General features: G+C 41.0%; 2 protein-coding genes across 5 annotated transcripts in view; one reads left to right on the top strand and one right to left on the bottom strand.

Moving 5' to 3' along the window:
* The window catches only part of cenpp (centromere protein P), a 282,096-nt gene that overhangs the window by 156,623 nt on the left and 98,357 nt on the right, over positions 1 to 27,116 (bottom strand). The gene's annotated exons all lie outside the window — the stretch shown is intronic.
* omd (osteomodulin) lies at positions 1,002 to 26,190 on the top strand. 2 transcript variants are annotated; one of them, XM_078209762.1, is made up of 4 exons: positions 4,911 to 4,926; positions 10,541 to 10,619; positions 17,380 to 18,308; positions 24,230 to 26,190. In XM_078209762.1, the coding sequence occupies exons 3-4, from the start codon at positions 17,402 to 17,404 to the stop codon at positions 24,487 to 24,489; spliced, it is 1,167 nt and encodes a 388-aa protein (XP_078065888.1). In that variant the 5' UTR covers positions 4,911 to 4,926; positions 10,541 to 10,619; positions 17,380 to 17,401; the 3' UTR covers positions 24,490 to 26,190. The 2 variants fall into 2 exon arrangements, with proteins under 2 accessions (XP_078065887.1, XP_078065888.1); XM_078209761.1 differs by lacking the exons at positions 4,911 to 4,926; positions 10,541 to 10,619 and adding an exon at positions 1,002 to 1,237.

Raw genomic sequence — 27,116 nt, 5'->3', positions numbered from 1 at the left:
CTTGGAACAATTTTCTACCAAAGCAGTGTTTTTTTAAGTTTAAGTTTTTATGTTTATTTTATTAGTGTCACAAGTAGGCTTACATTAACACTGCAATGAAGCCACATTCCGGTGCCTGTTCGGGTACACTGAGGGAGAACTTAGCATGGCCAATACACCTAATTAGCACGTCTTTCAGACTGTGGGAGAAAACCGCAGCACCCGGAAGAAATCTACGCAACACGGGGAGAATGTGCAGACTGTGACCCAAGCCGGGAGGTCCCTGGTGCTGTGAGGCAGCAGTGCTAGCCACCGTGCAGCCCACCATGCTACATAAGTATAAGTTGTTAAAAAGTTAAGGGCTTTGACCCAAGTTTATTTTTACCTAGTAGGCATTCAATCCAAAACATGCATTCCTCCAAGTGGTAGAGGTATTTCTGCACTTTACTAGGTAGGAGATGGCTGCAAGATGGTTCCTGTGAGTTTCTCATAAGAGAAGTTGCAATATTTCCTGTGAATTTATAATGACCAGAACATTTATTACAAACATGATGTATGTATGTATCCCTTTTTTAAAAATCTCATTTTTCCTATCCATTCATTCTTTCCCCCACTGTATTTCACTGGTACCTTTGTTTCTGTCTCTGCATCTTTCTTTCAATTTTTCTGTAAACCTATTTTCCTTGTCGCATTGTGTGCTTTTTCCCTTCTGAATGAAGTTTTAAAAATCTCACTTTCTATGTCTTTTGCTCTTTCTCTGTTTGTATCATTTCAAGCTTAGTTTAAGAATTGTCCTTTTGTCTTAGTGAAAAGGTTGCTGCTTCAGACTTCATCTTACTTCATGGACAACTTAATACGAACAGCAGTCAAATAAACTTGGCAGAGGTAGAGACAAAAATAAACCCAACACACATTGTTTCATTTAACTCATTTATTGATTCCTTATGTTCAGTCTCAAAGGAAATATTCTAGATTCCTCCTTCACATAAACTGACAGAAACATTTAACCATAAAACTCCACCACGGTCAGTGAGCAAATGGTTTTGGGTTCCCAGATTAATTTACAATGAAGACACCCACAGCTGAGTATTGCTGATGAGGTGAGGTGAAAACTTAGTAAACAAAACCAATATTAAAACTGTGTTTTACCACAACCATATTGCAGTTTTGTTCTGTGAAACATCTCGCTTGAGAACCTGAGAACAATTTAAGGATCTGTGTGCCCCAAACCCAAAAGGCAACCAAAGAAATTAATCAGGTATGAAGTTATAATTTTATTCAGAAGCTGAAAACAGTAATCAGTTTCAGCTATTTGTTATGCTTCATGTGTTTTGCATGCAATCTGAAGGAATGTTGTATATGTTTCCATGAGAAAATTAAACATTATTGAAGATTCCAAAGGACATATTTAAATTGTAATATCTCATAGGAATGAGGAAAAATATTACTATTTCCACACGTCATTATAAGTTGTTTATTATGTAAAGAACGTTCTATAGAATGACCAAGTATACAATTCACAGTATTTAAGTACTGTTAATTTTAATGGAGATTTAGAATTATTTTAAAATCAGCATCAAAGTAATCTCAAATTTCCAAGAAAATGATACAGCTAACACAACAACAATGAAATGTATTTTTAGATCAGTAGGTCCCTGGCCTCAAACAAAGAAATTGTAGTGCACTATGTCCTGAAAAGGATAACTCTGCTCCATTTTCTCACCCCCGCCTCAAAATTAAGTAGTGATGCTGTTTTTAGTCAAACTAAATGATTTTCTTCAAGATTAAACTGAACCATATTAACTGTATAATACATCCAGACATCATACTTCAGTTGTTTATTTAGGTGGAATTTTAAAAAGTACATATTAAAACAGTTATAACTATAAAATTAATTTAAATTGAGCAATATTTCAGTTAATTTATAATGGCAAGCATTATTTAAGGTTTCTTGTATTAGGTAATTTCACTGGGGTTTTGTCAATTCATACTTAATTTGACTTAAAGTTATGGAATTGTGCAAAAATATATATTTCAAATAATTTATTTAGAATCATAGAAATCATAGAAATTTAAAATAATTTATTCTTACATAAGCATTTGCATGTCTTGCATTAAGAATTCTAACATAATTCATTTTTAAAAAAATATTCTGAAATAGTAAAATACTGAAGCAGGAGGAAGAGGAGGTAAGCAGCATAACAACAATCCAAAAATTAAACCCAAATCAAGGACTACACCTGAGCTGTCAAACATTGTGCTAATAACTATGTTGAATTATTTTTCAACTCAGTAAGATTGAATTAACATTTCAGGAGTACTTTTGCCAAATGATAAACTAAAAACAAACACAATGAAAACAAGTCAATATGGAGTAAGTTCTGTCAGCTTGATCAATCAGAAGAATCTGCTTTGCTGTTATTAATTCAAAATTTTAAAAACCAACTGCAAATAAAATAAAAGTGGGACCGCTAAAACAAATGAACAGTTGGATATAACACTGTAAAAATAAAGATTTGCAACAGAACTTTAAGGAGTTGAATGTTTATTGACTTTGACAGGAAAAACATAAAAAGGCATAAATAATAAGAACTTAAAAAGCTCAAGAAAAGAACTACACACACACACTTTCCAAATTGATAGAGTAAAAATGAACACTTAATTTGTTTTTCTCCAACAAATCACACACACACACACACCTGACTAAAACAAATGCTCTAGTTTAGCCAACAAATGTACAGAAATACAAGAAGAAATAGAGGCATATTTTTATGGCAGTGTTACATTCTGGGTTAGTGTTCCACAGGTGGCAGTAGCATTCCTGTCCTATCTCACCATTCTTCTAGTGTAAAACTAGATTGCAAGTAGTCATAAATGATTGGCAGTTACCACCAAGCAGAACAATTACATTTATACACTTTTCAATAAGTGCCATTGGACTGTAATCAAAAATTGTAACCCTGGTTGCTTTTTCCCCCCCCTAACCCAGGAGCACTGGGGAGAACAATAGCATCCCAATTGCTACCCTCTCTGATCAGCATATGCCAGGAAATAAACTGTTGACCAACCTGATCTCTGTGACACAAAACCACATCTGATGACATATTTACCTACTGGACAATATTTACTTCCTTTAAGTCAACATGCCTGACTCCTGGAATTATGCTTTATCCTCTTAAGACTTGGTTTTCAGTCAATTTCTCCAACAACCTGGTATTCATCCATAATAAAAAAAATAGTTGCATTTCAATGGGTTGAACTGATACAGCAGTTCACGATTTCCTTCACCTTTTTTATTGTACTTGCATGAAGTGCTTGATCTGATGGCTTCACTAAGAAAAGTCATCACTTCATGGCCTTTTGGTTAAAATCAAGCCTCACTCAAGCCCAAGATGGGGTAGCAATGCCTTATTTTATCAGCTTGGATCTTGTTCATCTCTCTTGTGGGGACCATGAATTGGATTCAATTTGAATTTGACTTTTTGAGCAAGCAAGGAATGGATTTGGATCTGCCTGGTCCACTCAGCATTTGCTCTGTAGTTTTAAGAATTGAATAAAAAATATTTTTAAAAGGGGAAGTAATTTAATCAGTGACAAGTCCAGGAGCTAAACACACATTCAGCACTATTACTTGGTTTACTGAACTGCATCACAAGTGAAAATATTTGATCTATTCAATTTTCTTTATGAATTAAACAGTAATGCTGATTTCTTGTTTCAGCAGTGATACCTTCTACAATGGACAAATCATTAAAGTGAACACCCCCTACCCCTGTGTTTCACTATAGTTGAGAAAATACAAACAAATTATGCTCCTCACAGTACAATGATGCTTAAAAATGAAGCTAAAAAGAGATGAGACAATATGATCAGATCACATTGGTTCAAGATGAACTGAAAACAACATATTAAGCAATCTCAGCTGCAAAATTCAATAAGGCCTGAAAATAGGTGCGGGTTCACAATGCACAATTAACCTATGTCTGGGCCGGGGGTGCAAGATCACAGGGGCTAGTATGAGTTTAAGTTAACCTGCACTACTTAAAGCCTGCCTCTATCTCTTAAAGGGAGGTGTATTTTGACTGGAGCAAAACGTCATTCCTAAAGCGTGAACTGAGGACACCGGAAAACCCTGCAGGTCTGCCAGCGTCTATCAGGAGAAAAACAGAGTTAATGTTTCGAGTCCATAGACTCTTTGTCAGAATTAAAAGGAGGGAGAATGTAAAACTGCAACAGAAGAGCAACTTTCAGAACAAAAAGCAGGTGGCCTGGTGTCAGAAGAGCCTCAATTTTGAGTTGGGCACCTTTAGGTTTTAATCTTTCTCCTGCACCTGAAAGGCCACCTTTCTGTTTTTTAAACATTCCAATACATGTATTGCCTCAATGAAAAACACCCCCACTCCCTCTGTTTCTCTCCTGACAGATGCTGGCAAACCTCCTGGGTTTTTCCAACATCCTCTATTTTTGTTTCAGATTCCAGCAGTATTTTGCTTATTCTAAAAGTTCATTTGAATTGGGAAAGATACAAGAACAGAACAATGCTCAGAGTGGCTCCAAAATTCTCCGATACAGCACTGGAGGCCTGCTATTGGAGGCCCCATGACTCAGGAGGTCCTCCAACAGGCTTTGCAAAGGCAGTGGAAGAAGATAATCATAGCAGTTGATACGAGCAGTGATAACTCAAGGAACTGGTACAGTGCCCCAGTTGAATAACTTCACAGAATGATCATGGTCAGCAGATGCATTTTAAAATACCAACTGAACCACTAGCCTTGCAAACTGTTCAACACATCACACCTAGATCACTCACCCACCAACAATTTCCAACATTCATAGCTTCATAAAAGCAAACCACTGTAAATGTTGAAAATCGGAAATTGAAAATACCGGAAATATTCAACACATCTGGCAACTCTGTTTCTGTCTTCACAGATGTTAACTTTTCAGGTCAGTGACCCTTCATCAGAACTGCTTATGGATGTAACAATTTTTAAAGCTGGGCCAAGGTGATGGGATGGGAGGGGGATCATGGAAGTAAAGAACAAACAGGAAGGTCCGTGATAGGGTTGAAGACATGAAAGAAATAATGTAATTGCAGCTTTACATGCCTCCAGGCTCAAGATCAAGCTTAACAATTTCAAATCATAATCTCTGCCCCCATTTTCTTTTTCAACGTTAGCAGCTGTTGGTAATGATTCTGCTCTTCCATTTACATTCCTCAGGGGGAACATCTTTTTCCTTTATTTGTGCCATTGTCAACTCATTTGAATAGAAACAGGCATTGCTGGAAATACTCAGCAGGTCAGGTACATCTGTGGAGAGAAAAACAGAGCTAATGTTCCAGGTGTCAAGGACCTTCCATCAGATCTGCTGAGTGTTCCCAACATTTTACATTTTTATTTTAGATTCCCAGCATCTGTAGCATTTTGCTTTTGCACCATCTCTTTTTTCCCCTAACTCTCATCCCTTTTGCCATTTATCACTATCTGCAGTGAAGCATTAACGCTTTCCACTCCCGCAGAAGATATCTGACCGACGGAGTATTTCCAGCACTTTGTTTCAATTCATAGCTACACACACACAACCCCACCCCCCCACACACACACAAATACACACACACACATCGCATAACCATATCATTGTAATATAAAAGCATAATACTGTAGATGGTGGAATCTGAAGCAAAAACAGAAAATACTGGAAAATCTCAGCAGGTCTGACAGTATCTGTGGAGTGAAAATGGAGGCAATGTTTCAAGTCAGGATGACCCTTCGTCAGAGCACAGGTACAGGAACAAGAAGAGACTGATGATGAAGAAGCATGTCATTTATTCTCACACTTGCAGCCACCAGCTCAGATATTGGCACTGTACTTATTCAAAGGCTAGAATAGAAGTGGGATCTGCACATGGTGAAACATTGGACTTGATTAGGCTGCAGCCATGACAGGGGCATGGGTGGTGCAAGTACAGATCGTAAGAGGGTGAGTTAGCACATTCATTCTGTTGCAGAAAACTCAGATGTGGACTTTGATAGAGCAACAGACAGAAGATGACTGATGGATACACATACAGAAATACTTGGTGCACTCAGGCTTGCCAGAAGGCTGTGGTCATTGTCAAGGAGTATGGAGTAGTCTAGACTTGTACACATTGTGGAGTGTTTGCGGTCTGTCCTTCTCAGTACGTAAGTGGTGGCCATTTCCATTAGCACACTGGTGGACCCAATCATGATGCAATTTTGATGGCTGATGCCTCAGCTTATATTGCAGCACAAGCAGAAGTCACCCAACATCTAAGTGCTGTAGCTCTGGGTAAAGTTATGTAAACTTGGCTTATTGCCTCAAGCTCAGATTGCTGCCGTCATGGGTGTGGATACCAATGTTCAAAGGAACTTACTGGGTCTCATAGCAGTCTAGTGACAGAAACAAAATGGGGTGTTGGACTTTAATTGAATGGGGAAATGGGTTTGAATTCACTGGGACTGCAATTGGATGCAATGATCATGGACAGCTAGAAAGGAGCTTTGTGAGCCCCGCGCTCACCATATGCCTGGTGGCAGGGGCTTTATCTTCATGATGATGAGGATCTGCAGGATATAGCAGACCACAATGAAGAGTGACTAGGACTTTGGAAAGTACTAATTTGTTTATGCATCTAATGATCTGCTCAATTACATTTGATGTAGTAGTATGCCTCTTGTTATATGCACACTGCCCAGATGTGCATGAAGTGTGTACCGGTATTTTATGCCAGGTTACCCATGGATAGTCCTTGTGGTCCTGTAGCAACCCTCTGGGTTCTGGTGGTGCTGAAATGCAGATAGTACAGGTGGCTGGTGCAGAATAAAGGCATCATCACTGTTGCCAAGATACTGGCGGGCTTACTTAGATGCTGCATGGAATATGATCTCACCCCAGTTGGATACTGAGGGAGTGGAACCCGTGGTACATCTCAGAAGTTGAATGTGGATACTGCAAAGTGAATTTCTGCAGTAGATGACTCTCTGTACCATGGGAAAGAATAGTAGCCTGACCAAGCCACATGTTCACTTCCTTTGCTTTTCTCTGACAAGACAGGATGCAATTTCTTCCCTTCTCATTGCATACAGATTGTCAATGATGCCTCAGTACAACAGTGGATGGCAAGCTGGAATGTTGGAGATGTCACCAGCATGCAATCTACTGTGGATGCCCTAGAATCTAGAGAATCTTGGAAAATCATAACCAGCACACCCACAATGTTTGCAGTTATCAGAACTGCAGTTATCAATGTTTGCAGAACCCGAGGACGTAGACCATCAGGTCCTGGAGGATTTGTCGGATTTTAGTCATGTTTCTCCAGTACTTTCTTTCTGTTGATATTAATTACATTAATTTCCTCATTCTTACTAGCCACTAGGTTACCTTTCATTTTTGGTATGTAATATGTGTCTTCTATTGTGAAGACAGATACAAAATATTTGGTCAATGTCTCTGCCATTTCCTCATGATAATTTCTCTTATCTCTGCCTCTAAGGGTCCAATGTTTACTTCAGCTATTCTCCCTTCAAAATACTTGTAAAAGCTTTTACAATCTCCTATATTTTATTTTTTTCCCTTTTTGGTTCTCCTTTGTTGGTTTCTAAAACACACCCAATCCACAGACTTAACTATTCTTTGCAACAATCTAAGCCCAGTCTGCAGGTGCAACAGGTGATCAAGGCGGCAAATGGGATGTTGGCCTATATCGCAAGGGGAATAGAATATAAAAGCAGAGATGTCTTGCTGCATCTGTACAGGGCATTGGTGAGGCCGCAGCTGGAATACTGTGTGCAGTATTGGTCCCCTTATTTGCGGAAGGATATATTGGCCTTGGAGGGAGTGCAGAGAAGGTTCACCAGGTTGATACCAGAGATGAGGGGTGTTGATTATGAGGAGAGACTGAGCAGATTGGGTTTGTACTCGTTGGAATTTAGAAGGCTGAGGGGGGATCTTATAGAGACTATAAGATAATGAAGGGGCTGGATAGGGTAGAGGTGGAGAGATTCTTTCCACTTAGAAAGGAAGCTAGAACTAGAGGGCACAGCCTCAAAATAAAGGGGGGTCAGTTTAGGACAGAGTTGAGGAGGAACTTCTTCTCTCAGAGGGTGGTGAATCTCTGGAATTCTTTGCCCACTGAAGTGGTGGAGGCTACCTCGTTGAATATGTTTAAATCACGGATAGATGGATTCCTGATCGGTAAGGGAATTAGGGGTTATAGGGATCAGGTGGGTAAGTGGAACTGATCCATTTCAGATCAGCCATGATGTTATTGAATGGCAGGGCAGGCTCGAGGGGCTAGATGGCCTACTCCTGCTCCTATTTCTTAGGTTCTTATGTTCTTAAGCCTCTGCATTTAATCCAATACTATCTTTAACATTCTTAGTAATCAACAGATGAATCTTTCATGCTGTGTGATCTCACCAAAGCTCTGCGCAACCGCAGCAAGACTTTTAGTCTTTTATTCCAACCCCCTTGTAATAAAGACCAACATACCACTTGCCTACTATTTGCTTGCTGTACTTATGCGTTAACCATGTTCCATGTGCAAAGGCACCCAAATCTCGTAGAACACAAACATGTAATAGTTTCACATCATTCAAAAAAAATGCTTTTTTACTCTTCCTAAATAAGTTGAAAAGCCTCACATTTTCTGACATTATACCCCATCTGTCATCTTCTTGTTCAGTTACTTATCTTCTCAATGTCCCTTTGCAAATTCCTTGTCTCTTCCTCAAGCTTATTTTCTCATTTAGTTTTGTGTTGTCAGCAAACTTGGATATTTTATGCTCAGCAAACTTGGGTATATCATACTCAGTGCCGTCATCCAAGTCGTTAATATAGGTTGTAAATAGCTGAGGCCCCAGTACTGCACCCACTGATAACATCAAATAAAGGCAAAATACTGCAGATGCTGGAAATCGGAAATGAAAACAAAAATTGCAAGATAAACTCAGCAAGACTCAAATCTCTACAGATGCTGCCAAACCGGCTGAGTTTATCCAGCAGTTTTTGTTTTAATGCCCACTGGTAACAGCCTGCCAACCTGAAAATGACCAGTTTCTTCCTACTTTTTTTTCCTACCTTTCGTCAATCCTGCATATATGTTAATTTCTTACTCACAACTCCATGTGCCTTTGTTTTATGCAACAAATTTTGTGTAGCACCTTATTGAATGTCTTTGAAAGTTCAAGTACAACTTCTACTAGTTCCACTTTATCTAACCACCTAGTTATACCCTTTTATTTGTCAAATATGATTTATCTTTGCCATGTTGACTATCTAATGTGATATGGTTTTCTAACTGTTCAGTTGCTATGATTGTAATAATATATTTCAGCATTTTCCCAATGATTGATGTCAGGTTCATTGGTTTACAGCTTCCTGTTTTTCTCTTCCTTCTTACTTGAATAGCAATGTTGTATTTGCTACATTCCAATCCACTAGGACTATTCCAGAATCCAGAGAATTCTGAAAGATCATAACAAAAGCATCCATTATCTCTGCAGCCACCTCCTTTCGAACTCTTGGATCGTAGAAATCATAGAATCATAGAAACCCTACAGTGCAGAAGGAGGCCATTCGGCCCATCGAGTCTGCACCGACCACAATCCCACCCAGGCCCTACCCCCATATCCCTACATACTTACCCGCTAATCCCTCTAACCTACGCATCTCAGGACTCTAAGGGGCAATTTTTAGCATGGCCAATCAACCTAACCTGCACATCTTTGGATGTAGGCTATCAGCTCCCAGGGGATTTGTCAGCTTTTAATCATTACATGAAAGCAATCTATTAATAATCTAATCTTCCTAATAAACATCCTGCATGCCCTATATGGTGTCCCAAGGGATAATTGGATGTCTGTATATGACAGGACCACTTACCCCTGTTTATGCATGTCCAACAAATATTGTAAGACTTGTAGTGTAACTTTTTACTGACTCTTTGGTTTGCCTGTGGTTAGAAGTTAGCATAGTAAATTACATGAACAAACTGTCTGGCAAGTCACAATTTGGTGAAACCTTACTTTGGAACCATTTAAACAAACAACTGGAATTGCCAAGGATTTAGTATCAACTGTAACATAAGCCAGAGATCTGCAGAGATTGAAGCATTGACAAGGTTTCTCAAACCCCACTTATATGCAGAAAAAGTGAAGAAGAATTACAATTTCTTAAGTTAACTGAAAGTGGAACACAACCATTGGAATAAAACACTGGATGTTTTATGCCAGATCAGATAAGGTTGGTGGACAATTGCCTGGATCTCAATGACTTAATTCTCTAAACTACAGCCACTGACAGAACGTTGTGTACCACAGAAAATAATTGAGGCCAAAATGTCATGTGATTTCAAAAAGGAATTAGATATAGCTAAAGGGATCAATGGATATGGGGGAAGGCGGGATCAGGTTATTGAATTTGATGATCAGCCATGGTCATAATGAATGTTGGAGCAGGCTCAAAGGGCTGGATGGCTTACTCCTGCTTCTATTTCCTATGTATGTTTCTATGTATGCTGTTTCACTTGGCTTTTCAGATTACAGATGTAAAGATGCTTGACAGGCAGTATATGAAGTTATGCAACATTAAATGTGTGCGCTACCATGCCCTTAAAGGTGATCTACTTGGATTTTGTTTCCAAACTGCCTTAAAATGTTACAACATGTTCTGAAAAACCCGAAAAAAGAGAGAATCCTGAAAGGTTGAGAAAATATCCATAAGAAAACAAAGACTCGGCCGCAGGCTTACAAAATATTATTCTATTGATGAACACAGGAACGAGTATTAATACTCTGGGGTAGCAGTTAAAAGGCTTGCCACTACTAACTGCCATTTTAATCGTGCCCTTTATTTAGGCATCCTTCTGACATTAGTGCATGCAAATCAAGGTGCTAGAATGCCATTCAGATTCTAGTGGCACCTTCACAATCTACTGAGCAGGACGTCCACTGCAGGTATAAAGAAGAGGTTCTCAGCTCCACCCTATTCTTAATTGTGGAACGTCCACGATCCCATGATTTTGACCTGCTGAACTGTGCAATGCAAATGAAGCAAGGGAATTAAAATTGCCCAATTTTAATGCTTGCCCCACACCCGGCCCACCTGAATCTGTTTTGGTTAGATTCCACCAAATGGGTACTCGTGATTATTGTAAGACAGAAAGGTTAAATCGATAGGAGTCAACCATTTGCTAATCTGGTTCATTCAAAAGTGCTTTAGTCTCTGAGTCAAAAGGTTGGAGGTTTTAATCCATTCTTAGACTTGAGCAGTTAAAACTAGGTCATCACTCCAATGTTGCATTGTTGGAGATGCATTTTTTAAAATAAACCTGTCTGCTTAGGTAGCACAAGTGGCCATTGTACAAAAGAACTTCCATTTGCATTTAAATATATATTCCATAATTATCAGGTCTTCAGACATCTAAAAATACTTTGGAATGAGTCAACGTTAAAAAAGGCTTGGCAAAGAGTTATGACCACAGTCAGCTTATGTGCCCACCAAGGTGTGTTTTTAAACTGGTAAACCAAACATGATTAGACAATGGGAGCAATTCTCCGACATTGCCTAACGATTAGTAGATCTTGCTGATCCCAGAAAATAGCGTGCACGCCTAAAATTCCATTTCACACCCGGCGTCAAACAGTTTATGACTTTACTGGCCCCTTGCTAATGACACGAACTAGAGTCCAATTAACATATTTAAAGTAGGATTAAATATGCACAGTCTATTCAAATCCCAGCGTACGGAATTCACCGGTCTTCGAGCGCAGTGCGATAATGGCAAGAACTACTGCTGGTCATGCCTGGGGAGGGGGCACTGAAGCCCCTGGATTCAAGCAGGGGGACCCATTGGGAACGCCCAATGAAGGCGACCCATGTCGGGGAAACATGCTGGCAATAAGGGCGGAGGGAGGTTCCCCGATGTTCAAGGGGGCAGAGAGGGGTCTTCCAGTGCATACAGAGATTGGGGCACCTTTAATAAATGGAACCCGAATTCCGAAGCCGGGCTCACTGGCATGTTCAGCTCCCACCCACCCCAACCAATATCGGCGTGAAACTGCCGACTCACCAAAGTGAGAGTGAGAGGATAATGGTGCAGAGTGCGCCTGAGAGATTGGCTTGGGTCACTCCATTATTCTCACTGCTATGACACTTGAAAACCTTTTGGGAGAATTCTACCCTTGGTGTTCTCGCCTTCACTGCCTTTAAGGCCTGGATAAGTTATTTCACAATAACCAAAAGTTTATATAGTACTCCACATGCAGCCTGAGAAACAGATGACATACTTAGTAAGGCACAACATCTAGAATGTTATTGACATTGGGCAGAAATCTCTCATATATATTTCTAAGTATTGTCCCCAATGGGAAAGTCACTAAGATTCCTGCTGGGTGGTTTGGTGCAAATCAGTTCACAATTCACCCACACTTAGAAATTTATTTGGAGCCTGGGCAGAATCTCACTGAATTCACCCCCACTTAGAATTTTGGATTGGGGACCTAAAGACACCGCAGGCTCAGCTCCTCGAGATCGGGGCACCATTTTTAAAGGCCCCCTTCCCCCCTACTCACTAGCTAAAACACCCTCAAAACACTGGCATCAGCAACCCCCCGAAGTGAGCGACACCCCGCTCTATGGTTGCCAAAGGCCCCCTTCAGGAGCTCTTCTATACCCCCTTCCCCTTCAGGAGTCCCACCCAATCAAAAGCCCCCCCGGCACTGCCAACCTGGCAAACTGGCAGTGCCATCCCAGTAGGATCAACCTGGTAGTGCCAACCCAGCACTGGCACTGCCAGGGTACTACTCAGACATTTCCCCAATCATCTGGCATCAATGACCTCCAAGCCCAAGCCCTGGCCATCACGACTTATCACCATTTGTGGAGACCAGGAGTGATTCACATTGGGTTCCTGCTGCGCCCAAGAGTCAGAGATTTGCAGGGGCCAGGGGAATCTGGCTCCAAACCAACACTGCATATATTTAAATATGCTGATCTGGTTCACACCCTCGTTGGATGTGAACCAGATTGCATCGGGGTGCAGGGGTTGGGAGAATCACAAAAGGGGTTCTCGCCAGCTCTAACCATGCTATTCATCCGTTTTGTTCATTCATTCATTCATTACACCGCTCGACAATCAACAGGCAAGATTGTTCTCTTCCTGTTGGGGAGCACTTCAGCGGTCACGGGCATTCGGCCTCTGATATTCGGGTAAGCATTCTCCAAGACGGCCTTCACAATACACGACAGCGCAGAGTCGCTGAGCAGAAACTGATATGGAGATGCCGGCGTTGGACTGGGGTAAACACAGTAAGAAGTTTAACAACACCAGGTTAAAGTCCAACAGGTTTATTTGGTAGCAAAAGCCACACAAGCTTTCGGAGCCCCAAGCCCCTTCTTCAGGTGAGTGGGAATTCTGTTCACAAACAGGGCATATAAAGACACAAACTCAATTTACATGAATAATGGTTGGAATGCGAATACTTACAGCTAATCAAGTCTTTAAGATATAAACAATGTGAGTGGAGACAGCATCAAGACAGGCTAAAGAGATGTGTATTGTCTCCAGACAGTGAGACTCTGCAGGTCCAGGCAAGCTGTGGGGATTACAAATAGTGTGACATGAACCCAATATCCCGGTTGAGGCCGTCGTCATGTGTGCGGAACTTGGCTATCAGTTTCTGCTCAACAACTCTGCGCCGTCGTGTGTCGTGAAGGCCGCCTTGGAAAACGCTTACCCGAATATCAGAGGCCGAATGCCCGTGACCGCTGAAGTGCTCCCCAACGTTGGCCGAGTTTCAAGAGTATGTACTGTGTACCTGGTGGATGGTGTTCTCACGTGAGATGATGGCATCTGTGTCGATGATCCGGCATGTCTTACAGAGGTTGCTGTGGCAGAGTTGTGTGGTGTCGTGGTTACTGTTCTCCTGAAGGCTGGGTAGTTTGCTGCGGACAATGGTCTGTTTGAGGTTGTGCGGTTGTTTGAGGCAAGAAGTGGGGGTGTGGGGGTGGCCTTGGCGAGATGTTCGTCTTCATCAATGACATGTTGAAGGCTCCGGAGGAGATGCCGTAGCTTCTCCGCTCCGGGGAAGTACTGGACGACGAAGGGTACTCTGTCCACCGTGTCCCGTGTTTGTCTTCTGAGGAGGTCGGTGCGGTTTTTCGCTGTGGCGCGTCGGAACTGTTGGTCGATGAGTCGAGCGCCATATCCTGTTCTTATGAGGGCATCTTTCTGCGTCTGGAGGTGTCTGTTGCGATCCTCCTCATCCGAGCAGATCCTGTGTATACGGAGGCTTGTCCGTAGGGGATGGCTTCTTTAACGTGTTTAGGGTGGAAGTTGGAGAAGTGGAGCATCGTGAGGTTATCCGTGGGCTTGCGGTATAGTGAGGTGCTGAGGTGACCGTCCTTAATGGAAATCTGTGTGTCCAAGAATGCAACCGATTCCGGAGAGTAGTCCATGGTGAGTCTGATGGTGGGGTGGAACTTGTTGATGTCATCATATAGTTGTTTCAGTGATTGTTCACCATGAGTCCAAAGGAAGAAAATGTCATTGATGTATCTAGTGTATAGCATTGGTTGAAGGTCCCGTGCGGTGAAGAAGTCTTGTTCGAACCTGTGCATGAAGATGTTGGCATATTGAGGTGTGAATTTGGTCCCCATGGCTGTTCCATGTGTCTGGATGAAGAACTGGTTGTTGAAGGTGAAGATATTGTGGTCCAGGATGAAGCGGATGAGTTGTAAAATTGCATCTGGAAACTGGCAGTTGTCGGCGCTGAGCACTGAGGCCGTTGCAGCAATGCCATCGTCATGGGGGATGCTGGTGTAGAGTGCCGAGGCATCCATTGTGACGAGGAGCGATCCTGGTTCAACTGCTCCATGTGTGCCGAGTTTCTGTAGGAAGTCCGTAGTGTCGCGACAAAAGCTGGGGGTTCTTTGTACAATGGGTTTCAGGATGCCCTCGACATAGCCGGAGAGGTTCTCGCACAGGGTCCCATTGCCCGATACGATGGGACGGCCGGGTGTGTTTGCCTTGTGTATCTTCGGGAGGCAGTAGAGATCTCCAACGCGGGGAGTACGTGGGATGAGAGCATGGAGGGACAACGGATGAATGAACGCTGCGACAACGGATGAATGAACACCGCTCGACAATCGCCAGGCAAGACTGTTCTCTTCCTGTTGGGGAGCACTTCAGCAGTCACGGGCATTCGGCCTCTGATATTCGGGTAAGCGTTCTCCAAGGCGGTCTTCACGACACATGACGGCGCAGAGTCGCTGAGCAGAAACTGATAGCCAAGTTCCGCACACATGAGGATGGCCTCAACCGGGATATTGGGTTTATGTCACACTATTTGTAATCCCCACAGCTTGCCTGGACCTGCAAAGTCTCACTGTCTGGAGACAATACACATCTCTTTAGCCTGTTTTGATGCTCTCTCCACTCACATTGTTTATATTTTAATGACTTGATTAGCTGTAAGTATTCGCATTCCAACCATTATTCATGTAAATTGAGTTTGTGTCTTTATATACCCTGTTTGTGAACAGAATTCCCACTCACCTGAAGAAGGGGCTTGGGGCTCCGAAAGCTTGTGTGGCTTTTGCTACCAAATAAACCTGTTGGACTTTAACCTGGTGTTGTTAAACTTCTTACAGAAACTGATAGCCAGGTTCCGCACACATGAGGACAGCCTCAACCGGGATCTTGGGTTCATGTCACACTATCTGTAACCCCCACAACCTGCCCAGACTTGCAAAGTCTCACTGGCTGTCCTGTCTGGAGACAATACACATCTCTTTAACCTGTGCTAATGCTCTCTCCACTCACATTGCCTGTATCTTTAAGACTTGATTAGCTGTAAAGACTCGCATTCCAATCATTATTCATTATTCTGTAAATTGAGTTAGTGTCTTTATATGCCCTGTTTGCTGTTTATGAGCAGATCTCCCACTCATCTGATGAAAGAGCAGCGCTCCGAAAGCTAGTGGTGTTTGCTATCAAATAAACCTGTTGTACTTTAACCTGGTGTTGTTAGACTCCGGCATCTCCACATCTTGAAAACATAACCAGTGATATTGTTTATAATGTAACCAAATCATATTGTGATAGTAGGAAACATTTAGATAAATTGCAATACCCAATTATTGGATACAGTCTAAATAATTCCCAACATTGGCATCTTAAAACCTTTTATTGCAGAGGAGGATCTATGGATAAGTTTAATGAATTTAGCAAATCATCAATTTGCTGATTGAGAATTTGTTACAACAAATGTCACAGTAAACAGCTGTTATTGCTGTTTCTGAGGGAACCCTGTCAAATCCAACCAAGCCAGCTGGAAAGAGGAGAATTCCCTGGTAATCAACACTGCTCAAATGTGCAAGGCATTGATTACAGTCTGTTGCTGCATGAAAAAGCCTGAAGCAGGTTTACAATCAGGAGACAGTGATTCATTATGGATCAGCAGTCAATCTTTGCCACTGTGTGTAGCTTAGACACCACAAGTTGGAAAAACCAACTCAACATATTAATTGCTGTATCCGAAAGACATATCTGATTCTTTGATTAACACAACCAATTACAGGACTTAATGAATAGAGATTTGTTATGGTTGACAAACATTTAAAAACTGTCAAATCAGCAGCTAATGAAACATCTAAAAGGTGATAATTGCTATAATGGACCTTGCTGATTTCACTCGTTTTGACCATAACTGGGGGTTGCCCATCTGTCGCTTTTCTATCTCCCTAGGATGCTGTGTGATTATGAATTACTTACTCGGGGAAAGCTGGCATATTATCAACATTCTCCTCCTCTTTTGATTGGTCAAAAGATTAGTAATTGTCTTCTGGGAGTAGTTAGTCTGCTTGGTGGGATATTCAGAGAAAGCTGGACAGGAAGCTCCCAGAGCCAGGGCTTAACCTGGCCCTGAACTGAGAAAGTATAAAATCTTTGAGATGGTGGTTTCTCCCATTTGAAGGAAGTGCCAACTGTGTTTGTATTACTATAATACAGCAGAGACTGAACTCGATCAACCAGTGCCTGAAAAATATAAACAAAATTATTGGCTGGAATCATCAGTAATGAACTTAGGCGTTCTAGCAACATCAGGGATAGATTTCAGTTTTGAGGGCACAGAAGTGTTAAATATTCCCCATTTCTGCGTGAAATGGGGTAATCAATGCGGATCATTTGAGATATTGATACATAAAAGTTAAAAACTTCTTAAAGGGAGATTGCTCCCAATTTGTACAAGAATTAATGTTATCTATTTCTTTACTGTAAGGGCACATAATTGTCATGTGCTCATTTGTTACATCAACTTGGTGTTCTTATGTGATTCACTGTCCATTTTCTTGCATTCATTTTAATTTCAACAGAGACAAAATCAGCACCATAAGAATGGCCTTCACCACAGGGCTGCGAATTTTAATACTTTTCTTCAGTGCAAACATCCTTTGTCAAGATAACTATGATCATCCATTTGCTCCACCTCCACGGCATCAACGACGTATTCGTACACCTGATCTAGATAGATTCTTTCCCAGAGAATGTGCTCATGAATGCCGATGCATGCCATCTTTCCCTTTGGCTATGTACTGTGATAATCGAAAACTCAAGTATGTCCCCAATATCCCAGCACATGTGCGACATCTTTACCTTCAGATGAACGAAATAGAAAGTGTGCCAGGAAATGCTTTCATTAATGCAACATTGCTTCAAGAAATTAATTTTAGTCATAATAAATTAAAGTCTTCTAAGATACCCAAAGGTGTGTTTGGCAAGCTCAAAAACCTGATTCATCTTAATCTGGACCACAACAAACTTGAAGAAGTCCCAGTTCCACTTCCTAACACCCTTGAAAGACTTACTTTTAGTTTCAACCAGATTACTAAACTACCTGCTGACACCTTTCGCACACTAATTAATGTAACAACTCTGGATCTCAGCAATAACAAACTCCCTGATGGTGCTGTCAAGGGAAATTATCTTGGAAAAATGAAGAGTCTCATTCAGTTAAATCTGCAGAGCAACAGGCTCAAATCCATGCCAGGAGATCTTCCAGCTTCTCTACTGCAGCTTTCAGTTGAAAACAACTCTATATCATCTATCCCAGAAAATTACTTCAGAAAAACTCCAAACCTCATCTCATTAAGGATGTCACACAATAAACTGAAACAAGTGCCATATGGTGCGTTCAACCTCTCAAAATTAATGGAGCTGAATCTAGGATACAACCAACTGTCTAATTTCTTCTATGTTTCAAGGGATCTAGAGCACCTGTACCTCAACAATAACCTCTTTACAAGTATGGGCAACATTACGTTACATTTTCAGTAATTAAAAGTCACAATTTTTAAAAATAAAGATTTGCTATTATTAAGTTGCATGGTAATGTAGTGGTTAAGGTATTATCTTTAAATTGCTGTGGTAATTGGTTTGAAGTTAAAGAAAGAATTGAAATGCTGTCTTATTCATGAATATAGTGCAGAAGATGTACTATATATTTATTCACATGCTACACAAAAAAAATTACATGCATCTTTCCTTCAGTTTAGGTATGAAATATCAATGCCCAACTGCAACCCGTGCCCCCCAAAATGCGCAATCTTCCCACTTCTGCCCTGCGATCTTTACATCCCCATTCCTCATGACCAGCAGTTTGCCAAATACCGTCCCAACCCCGAATCTTTCTGCTGCCTTCTGAGTGAACCCTTTGTGCACATCATCCAATATTTCTCAAATGTTGGGGACTGCCAGCAAAGTTGAAGCACCCAGAATAAAAGAGGCAGTGTCAGTGTGGATACAAAACTGGCTAAGTGAAGAAACAAATATTGATATGTTGTTTGTCAAACAAGGGAATGGTACACAATAATGTACCCCAGGGATCAGTTATGTGGACCTCTGCTTTTCTTGATAGATATCAATGGTTTAGACTTGTGCGCACAGGGCACAATTTCAAAACTTGGAAGTGCAGTGAATAGTGCAGAGGATAGTGATAGACGTCTAGAGGACAGGGCAGGCTATTGGAATGGCCAGGCATGGCAGATAAAATTTAACGCTGAGAAGTGCCATGTTATACGTTTTGGTAGAAAGAATGAGGAAAGGAAATAGGAAATAAGGGATACAACTCTGAAGTGGGTGCAGGAACACTGGGACCTGGGGATATACATATATAAATTGTTGAAGGTGGCAAAGGAGGTTAAGTTGAAGAGAGATATTGGATTCTGGATTTTGTAAAAGCATGGCAGTTATGAATAACCTTCACAAACTGCTAGTTCAGTCTGAACTGTAGTATTGTATTAATTCTGGGTACTGGACTTTAGGAAGGATGTAAAGGCTTTCGAGAGAGTGCAGAAAACATTAATAAAAATTGTTCCACTGTTGAAGGACTTCAGTTATGTGGAGAGACTGGAGAAGCTGAGATTATTTTCCTTAAAAAAGGTGATAGAGGATTTGATTAAGGTGTTCAAAATCATGAGTGGTCTACGCAGAATAGAGAAACAGAAATTGTCCCACCGGAAAAAGGGCCAAGAACCAGAGGATACAGATTTTAATGCGAAGGAACCAAAAACCATAGGAAGAAGGATTTTTTTTAATGCAGCACATTTTAAAAAATAATTTCTGGAATGTGGGTGTCACTGGCTAGGCCAGCATTTATTGCCCACCCCTAACTGCCCAGTTTTGAGTTGCTAAGTCTGTTTGAAAACTATCGCAATAAGCATGATGGTAGTACCACATAATGCAATGGCGAGTATCCTCAATGTGAAGACAGGGTTTTGTCTTCATAAGGATGGTGTGGTGATCATTCCTACCAATTTGTCATGGACAGATGAATCTGCAACAGGCAGGTTGTTGAGGATGAGGTTGAGTAGGTTATTCTCTATTATTAGTTCCTTTCCCACATGCTGAAGACCCAATCTAGCATCTCTGTCCTTTAGGAATCAGCTAGTTGTTATGCTACTGAATCGCTCTTATTGATGAACATTGAAGTCCCCCTGCGTACATTTGGAACCTTGCCATCCTAGGTGCTTCCTCCAAGTGGCGATCAATATGGAGGAGTACTGATTCATCAGTGAGGGATGTGGTAATCAGCAAGAGGTTTCCTTGTCCATATTTGATCTGATGCCATCAGACTTCAAGAGGTCCTGAGCCCATGTTGAGGACTCCTTATTTCCTGACTATATACACTGTGTCACCACCATTTCTGCTGGGTTTGTCCTGCTGTTAGGATGGGACATAATGTGGAGATGCCGGCGTTGGACTGGGGTAAACACAGTAAGAGTTTTAACAACTCCAGGTTAAAGTCCAACAGGTTTATTTGGTAGCAATGGCATTTGCTATCAAATAAACCTGTTGGACTTCAACCTGGTGTTGTTAAAACTCTTACTAGGATGGGACATACCCAGGGATGGTGATGCCATTTCAGGGGTTACTTAAGAGTCAACCACATGCTGGGTCTCGAGTCACATGTATGTCAGACCAGATTAGGAGGAAGAAAATCTGCCGTCCTTAAAGGACATGAGTGAATGAGGTGGATTTTTAAGACAATTGACAATGGTTTCATGGTCACCATTAGACAAGCTTTTAATTCGAGTTTTGTCAATTGAATTTAAATTCTACCAGCTGCCCTGGTGGCATTTGAAAATATGCCCCCAGAGCATTAGTCTCTGGATAACTAGTCCAGTGTCATTACCACTATGCTCCCCAATGTTCCAATCAGGAATGCACTGCCTGAGAAAGTGGTGGAGGCAGACTCAATTGTGCCTTTCAAAATGGAATTAGATAAGCACTTGAAGGGAACAAAAACTGTAGGGCTATGGGAAAAAAGCCATGTGCACAACTAGCTAAATCGCTCCTTCAGACAGCTAGTGCAGGCTCAATGGCCAAATAATCTCCCCTGTACTGTAACCATTCTATGATTCAAATGGATGTTGAAACACTGCCAACTATTTTTGAAAGAATTTCATTCAGGAGGTGTAAAAGTTGCATTTACTTGACCATGAAAGCATATTAGTGAAAAGGGCTTTAAAAAGGCCCTTCTGGGACACTTGCAAACATTGTCTTCAACTGATGTCAAGAAATCAATTAAGAAAGAAAGAAAACCAGTAGTACTCCATGAGGCTGCTACAAGGAATATATTGCTTTCAGGTGGAAATGAGATTGTTCTTTAAATAGGAAATGCTTTGTGTATCTTGTGTTACCATTTAAATAGAATTTTGTTCCTTTCTACCATTGCTTTGTTCCTCCCAGCTCCTATTTGGATCTACTTTTGACCCATCTATGCTGAGAATGCCAAAACAGCAACCTGTGAAGGCCATGTTTTGGGTCAATTTAGAGAATCAGCCCATGATTTCACTTGTATTTATTCATTTACCACTTATTGTTTATCTGCAAGCTTTGACAGTGAATGGCAGCAGACTATTACATCATGAGAAGAGAAAGCCAAACCCAAGTCATACAAGGACATTTCTCACAAAGATTGCAGATAGTCAAGCTGATTTTTTATTATTTGTTCACGGGATAGTTTGACCAGTATCTATTGCTCATTCTTACGTGTCTTTGTGAAAATGGCAAGTTGCTTTTTTGAACTACTGCAGACAATGAGATGTCTGCCCAATTTTACCATTGCGTTGCGCCCGTTTTTGGGCACGAAAACTTGGTAAAGTCGGGCGTGAGTCAAATAGCGCGATCTGCGCCCATGTCTATGCAGATTCTCCCTTTACCAAGGCCCGAAAATGGCCGCGATAGGAATCGCGCCCGTAACGGGCACGATGTCGATTTAAATGCATGCATGCATCTAAATTGACTTAATGAGCTGGACGCACAATCTTACCTGCATTTCCCTCCTTACCATGGTGTTCGCCCATCCAGATTCAGCATGAAACAGACATGCTCGGCAAAGGCCTGTTTCGGGCGCTCCAGCTTCTGAAGAGGTAAATTCAGAGCTTCCAATGGCTCTCTGACTCAGATCGGTGATGTGGGGGGTGATGTGGGCAGGCCAGATTATTCTCTGGTGGGGCGGTAGGGAGGAGGAGGCGGGTCAGATATATCTCTGGTGGGGTGGGGGAGGAGAGAGACCTGATTATTCTCTGGTGGGGAGGGAGGCCCAATCATTCTCTGGTTGGGGGGGGGGGGAGATCCGGGAGGGGGAAGAGAAGGGAGGCCAGATAGTTCTCCTGTTTGGGGGGGGGGGGGGGCAGATCATTCTCTGGTGGTGGTGGGGGGGTGGGATAGGAGGAGGAGGAGGGAGGGCCAGATTGCTCTCTGGTGGGGGGGGGGGGGGGGGAGGGCGGGCGGGAAGCCTGCTGCCACTCGCGGCGATCAGTCGGAGAGAAGTGGGGCGGGGGGGGTCACGATCGATCTGGGTAGCGGGAGGGGTGAGTGGATAAGAGCGACAGTCATGTTGTGGGGGTGGGGCGATATCTGTGGGGGCTGTCACTCCCGGGCTGCTTTATCCGCTTTTTGTGGCCCGGGAGTGTTTTACAAATTTTTTTTCACTGCGCATGCGCAGTTGAAGGCTCCGATCAGAGCAGCAGGGTTTTGGGTGCATTAAGCCCCGCCCACAGTGCAATTCAGACTCGCGATTTTTTTTTCAGGTGTTTGGGGGCGCCTAAGAACAGGTTTCCAAGTCGGATCTGAATTGCGCCCAGATTCAGTACTTAGAATCAAAATGGTAAAATCGCCCCCCTCGTGTGCTGTTAGGTAAAGCGTTCCAGAATGTTGCTCCAACGATGATAAAGGAACAGCAATATATTTCCACATTCCTGGCTGACTGTTTCCACTTTAGGTCAACAATAGCAACAGAATAAATGTGCTGTATAAATACAAATTAAAATTAGTAAAACATTCCAAGATGCTTCATAGGAGTGCCATAAAACAAAATTTGCCATCAAGATACAAAAGGAGATATTAAGGTAGATGATCAAGGGCTTGGTCAGAGAGGTAGTTTTAAGAAGCCTCCTAAAGAAAGTGGGGAAGGGAGGTGGGGAAGTGTCAGATAGAGAATTCCAGAGCTTAGAGCCTTTGTAGCTAAAGTTATGGTTACAAATGGTGGTGATTAAAATTGGGGAAGTTCAAGAAGCCAGAATTGGAGGAGCACAGATATATCAGAGGTTTATGGGGCTGGAAGAAGATACAAAAGAATGAGGCTGCGAAGAAATTTGAAAACAAGGATGAAAATTTTAAAATTGAGTCATGATTAACTGGAAGCCAATGTAAATCATCAAGTATAGAAGTGGTGGGTGAACAGGTGAGTAAGGATATGGGCAGCAGAGTTTCAAATAACTTCAAGTTTACAGCGAGTTTACTCGCTGAACATGGAAGTTCAGCTAGTAGTGAGCGTAGTAGTCAAGTCCAGAAGCATCAAAATCATATTAAGTTTTCAGCAACAGGTTAACTGAAGCAGAGGTGATGTCAGACCATGCTTCAGAGGTGGAAATAGGTAGTCTTAGCAATGATCGTGATAAGTGGTAGGAAGGTCATCTCAGAGGTTGTAAGCTCTCTAATTTGGCTATGTGGAAACCACACTCTGTTTTGGTGATTATCTCACTGGAAAACAATAATGTAGATAAAAAATAGTGGGTAGGCAAGGATAGATCCTTGGGAATAGGAGATGTAACATTGCAGGAGCAAGAAGAGAAGTCATTACAGGTGATTTATTGGCTATGACTGTATAGATAAGAATGGGTCCAGGTGTGCATTGTCCCATACAGCTGGATGACAGTGGAAAGGCATTGGAGCAGGGTGTGCTCAACCATGTCAAAGGCAATAGCAGGTTGAGAAAGTCAAAGAGGGATAGCTTGCCTTTGTCACAGTAACATGGAATGTTATTTAAACTTTGAGCATTTTGATACTGCAGCAGGGATGGAAACCAGATAACTAATTAACCTAGGGAAACTGAGGCAAATGACAACACCACAGCCAATACATCAGCTAATTCACCATAGATAAGGGATTAAATTTAGAATCTTCTTGGTCTAGATGGCCAACTACTAATTGGACAAATATATTTTTGTACTTTGATTATATATCAAAGTATAGAATCTGATCCATTCAGTCATACTGGGATCATTGAGTAGTTTACCCACTGCAGTCTTCGTAAAAAATTATAGTCATGAAATATCTCTCAATGTTTTACTTTTGATGAAAAAAGGAACACATTTATCAACTTTAATGCTCATAATAAATTTGGTGGGTTACTAATAATGCTTTTTCTTTTTTTCTCAGCACTTAATTTTACTTTGATGTGTCCTACAACCGATATTGAAAACCCAAACCATCTGACGTATTTACGGCTTGAAAAAAATAGACTGAGGCGCCCTTTCAATACATATTTTTATATCTATGTCTGCTTCCCTCGTCTTCGAAGTTTAGATTTTGGTGAACAGGATCCTATACCGATTGTTGAAACCCAAGGAGCCCCAGGACTGTTTGGAATACCAATGTCACCACCAGATGGCGAACCAGAAAGCCTCATCAATTACTAACTACAATCTATAATAAACTAATAATGCCTTTTGAAGTAAAGTATGAAATAATTGCGCATCTCACCAACCTATTGTACAATTGGTCTAAGCCACATACACAAAAAAGTGTCACACTGTTCTTCCCTCCACTGTCACATTTTTTTAAACAGAATTTACAAAAATATCACATTTTTATAAATGCCATTTTGGGTTAAGACAATTAGCACACAATTCAGCCATTTAACACTCAACTCCATGATTTGAAGTAAATATTACCAAAGACCCTTTCTTAATATCAAATAACTTTTAAAAACAAACATAAATTTAATAAACTTAAACATGGGAAAACAAGGGAAACATTCAGCTTGGTCAGTTGGCACACACAAGAAAAAGACAGTATTAAAATCCGTTCAACCACAACATTGCAAGACTTATTAAGCAACAGTATTGGTTACACTTTGGAACATAACCATAAGATAGATCACAATAAATAAACTCCAGAGATGGGGCATGCCAACATTGATGACCAAAGCAAGGCACACAAATTTAGCCATTACATACACATTATACTTTTCCCATTGTAATTTAATAAGTCATCAACATCCAGGTTACAAAAGTGATCTTGATATACAATTTCACTTAAGGAAAGACTAATTGTGGACTTAAATGAGAGCAGAGATACTCTTACATGTAAATATAAGGTGGGGGGTGGGGGATGGTGGTGGTGGTATCAAAGCATAACATGGAGAAGACCCAGTTGCAGAGAATGAATGTCAAACATCATACTTGCATGCCTCCAGTAAAAGCACCACAACTCAATCTTCATTTGCCAAATGTTTGATTTCAGCCTCCACTTCATCCAATAGTCTGCTCCAAATGTCAAACATCATGTTTGTTCTTTACTTCAGCCAATGCCAGTCCTCCAGTCACTATATCTATGCAAATATTCCCAGCACCCACATACCTCTCTGACTGTACAGTGCAGCATTCAACTGCAATCAATATGGATGTGATAATTTTATAATACACTTGCTTTAAAAGAAAATTACATTTATTAAAGGATTTTTTGTGTGGAAGAAGTCTGAGCAAATACCAAAATTGAAATGTCAGCTTCTTGCAGATAAGAAGCACTTTCTGAAAGAAAGGCACTTAAGTATCTGGTTCCTTCTTCTTATATTGTACATTTTTACTCCGCTTTTATAAAGTTTTAGACAAATTGATCCTATAAATGCCACACTGAACACAAAACAAACCTCAAAAAAACTCACAAAAAATCCTCTGAAACAATCTAAATCAGCAGTAACTTTCCAGAAGATCATGTACTTATGTTGCTCAGATTTCAATTCACAATAACTTTGTTATTTTCATTAAGCTTATATTTTTTAAATACTACATTGAAGTAGGACACATTTTAAGGCCATGCTAAAGTTGAGCTTCTGTTTGTCTGCAAAAAGTAGCAAAAATGCAGACTTTACATATGCTTGCTTACATGTGCAACTGTGCTTATATCTTTATTTAGCTGGAAACGTAATACATATCTTCAAATAGTTTATTTACAATGTATTATTGAGCAAATAACAGATTGTTGTCTTCTCTAAGATGGAAGATTCGTCCTCACTTTTCTTCAAGGATTTTTAATTTGCTTAATAAATATCATGTATGGCAGAGACATTAATATTTCAGACTATATATTGCCTTTATCGAATTAAATTATTTTGGTGAAAAATGTACCAGGGACCTAGTATTGTGTCAAGAAATATTTCACAAGATTCCTGAATAATCCCAGCCCAGGTATATTTTGAATGAATGTACTTTTTTTTTGGATAACTGGCCGTCAAACCAAGTGCTCTTCTGAATTCACTGGAAAGGAAATCTTTTCTGTTTCTTGTCCAAGAAAGCCTTTTTCTCACTTTCCTTTCAACATTTTCTGTTGCACATGAATGTGTGGGATGTTAGTGCTCATAGATGGACGTGTAGGAACCCATCTGGCAAAGCGCATAATTGGGGTGCATACTCCAATATAGCAGCTGTTATTCTTTCCATTTCAATGACCCAGTGTCAGCATAAAGCATTCCCAGGTTATGTATGGTACAGCCAGATACAGAATGAAGCTCCCTTCTACTCTCTCCAATGATCTGTCTCTGCCCCAGCTGCAGAACAACAGACTCCTACTACACCTGTATGACATATCTTGCTCACAAGCCTGTGGTCTCTCAGTTTGCCAATTAGCGTTAAAATAGGGACAGTTTTGTGTTTTAGGACTATGTCCACCAGGAAATAGATCAATTGGCCAAGCTCATTTCACATTTATAATCAGCATATGGAAGATTTTCAATGTGGATATTAATTCAAATCCCAGAGATGAAAGACCACTGTCTATTAAATCATCTGGCTATCTGATTAGATTTACCTGTGTAATAAGTTAGAAGTCGTCTTCTTCTGCCCTGTCCAACATTTTTCCTTTAATCACCAATAAATTGTGACCTCATTGTTCTTTTTGGGCAATATTTATGCTGTGTTTATTTGCAGAACAATTAGTCAACTCTGAAGTAACTCTTTGTATGTAAAGCACTTCGGGATTCTGAGAAACATATAATTGTAGGTCCAAGACTGACATTCATTTCAGTTAAGCCAAACCAAAAAATTTG

This window comes from Mustelus asterias, chromosome 3, assembly GCF_964213995.1.
Source record: "Mustelus asterias chromosome 3, sMusAst1.hap1.1, whole genome shotgun sequence".
Taxonomy (NCBI): domain Eukaryota; kingdom Metazoa; phylum Chordata; class Chondrichthyes; order Carcharhiniformes; family Triakidae; genus Mustelus; species Mustelus asterias.
Note: the sequence above shows the minus strand (reverse complement) of the source record. Positions and strands in the feature narration are given on the sequence as shown.

What these genes read in the sequence shown, in the direction of transcription:
- omd (XM_078209761.1), top strand. Translation starts at nt 17,402, where the DNA reads ATGGCCTTCACCACAGGGCTGCGAATTTTAATACTTTTCTTCAGTGCA. An exon ending in CAACAATAACCTCTTTACAA is followed by an intron (nt 18,309 to 24,229) that starts GTATGGGCAACA and finishes TTTTTTTCTCAG; the next exon opens with CACTTAATTTTACTTTGATG.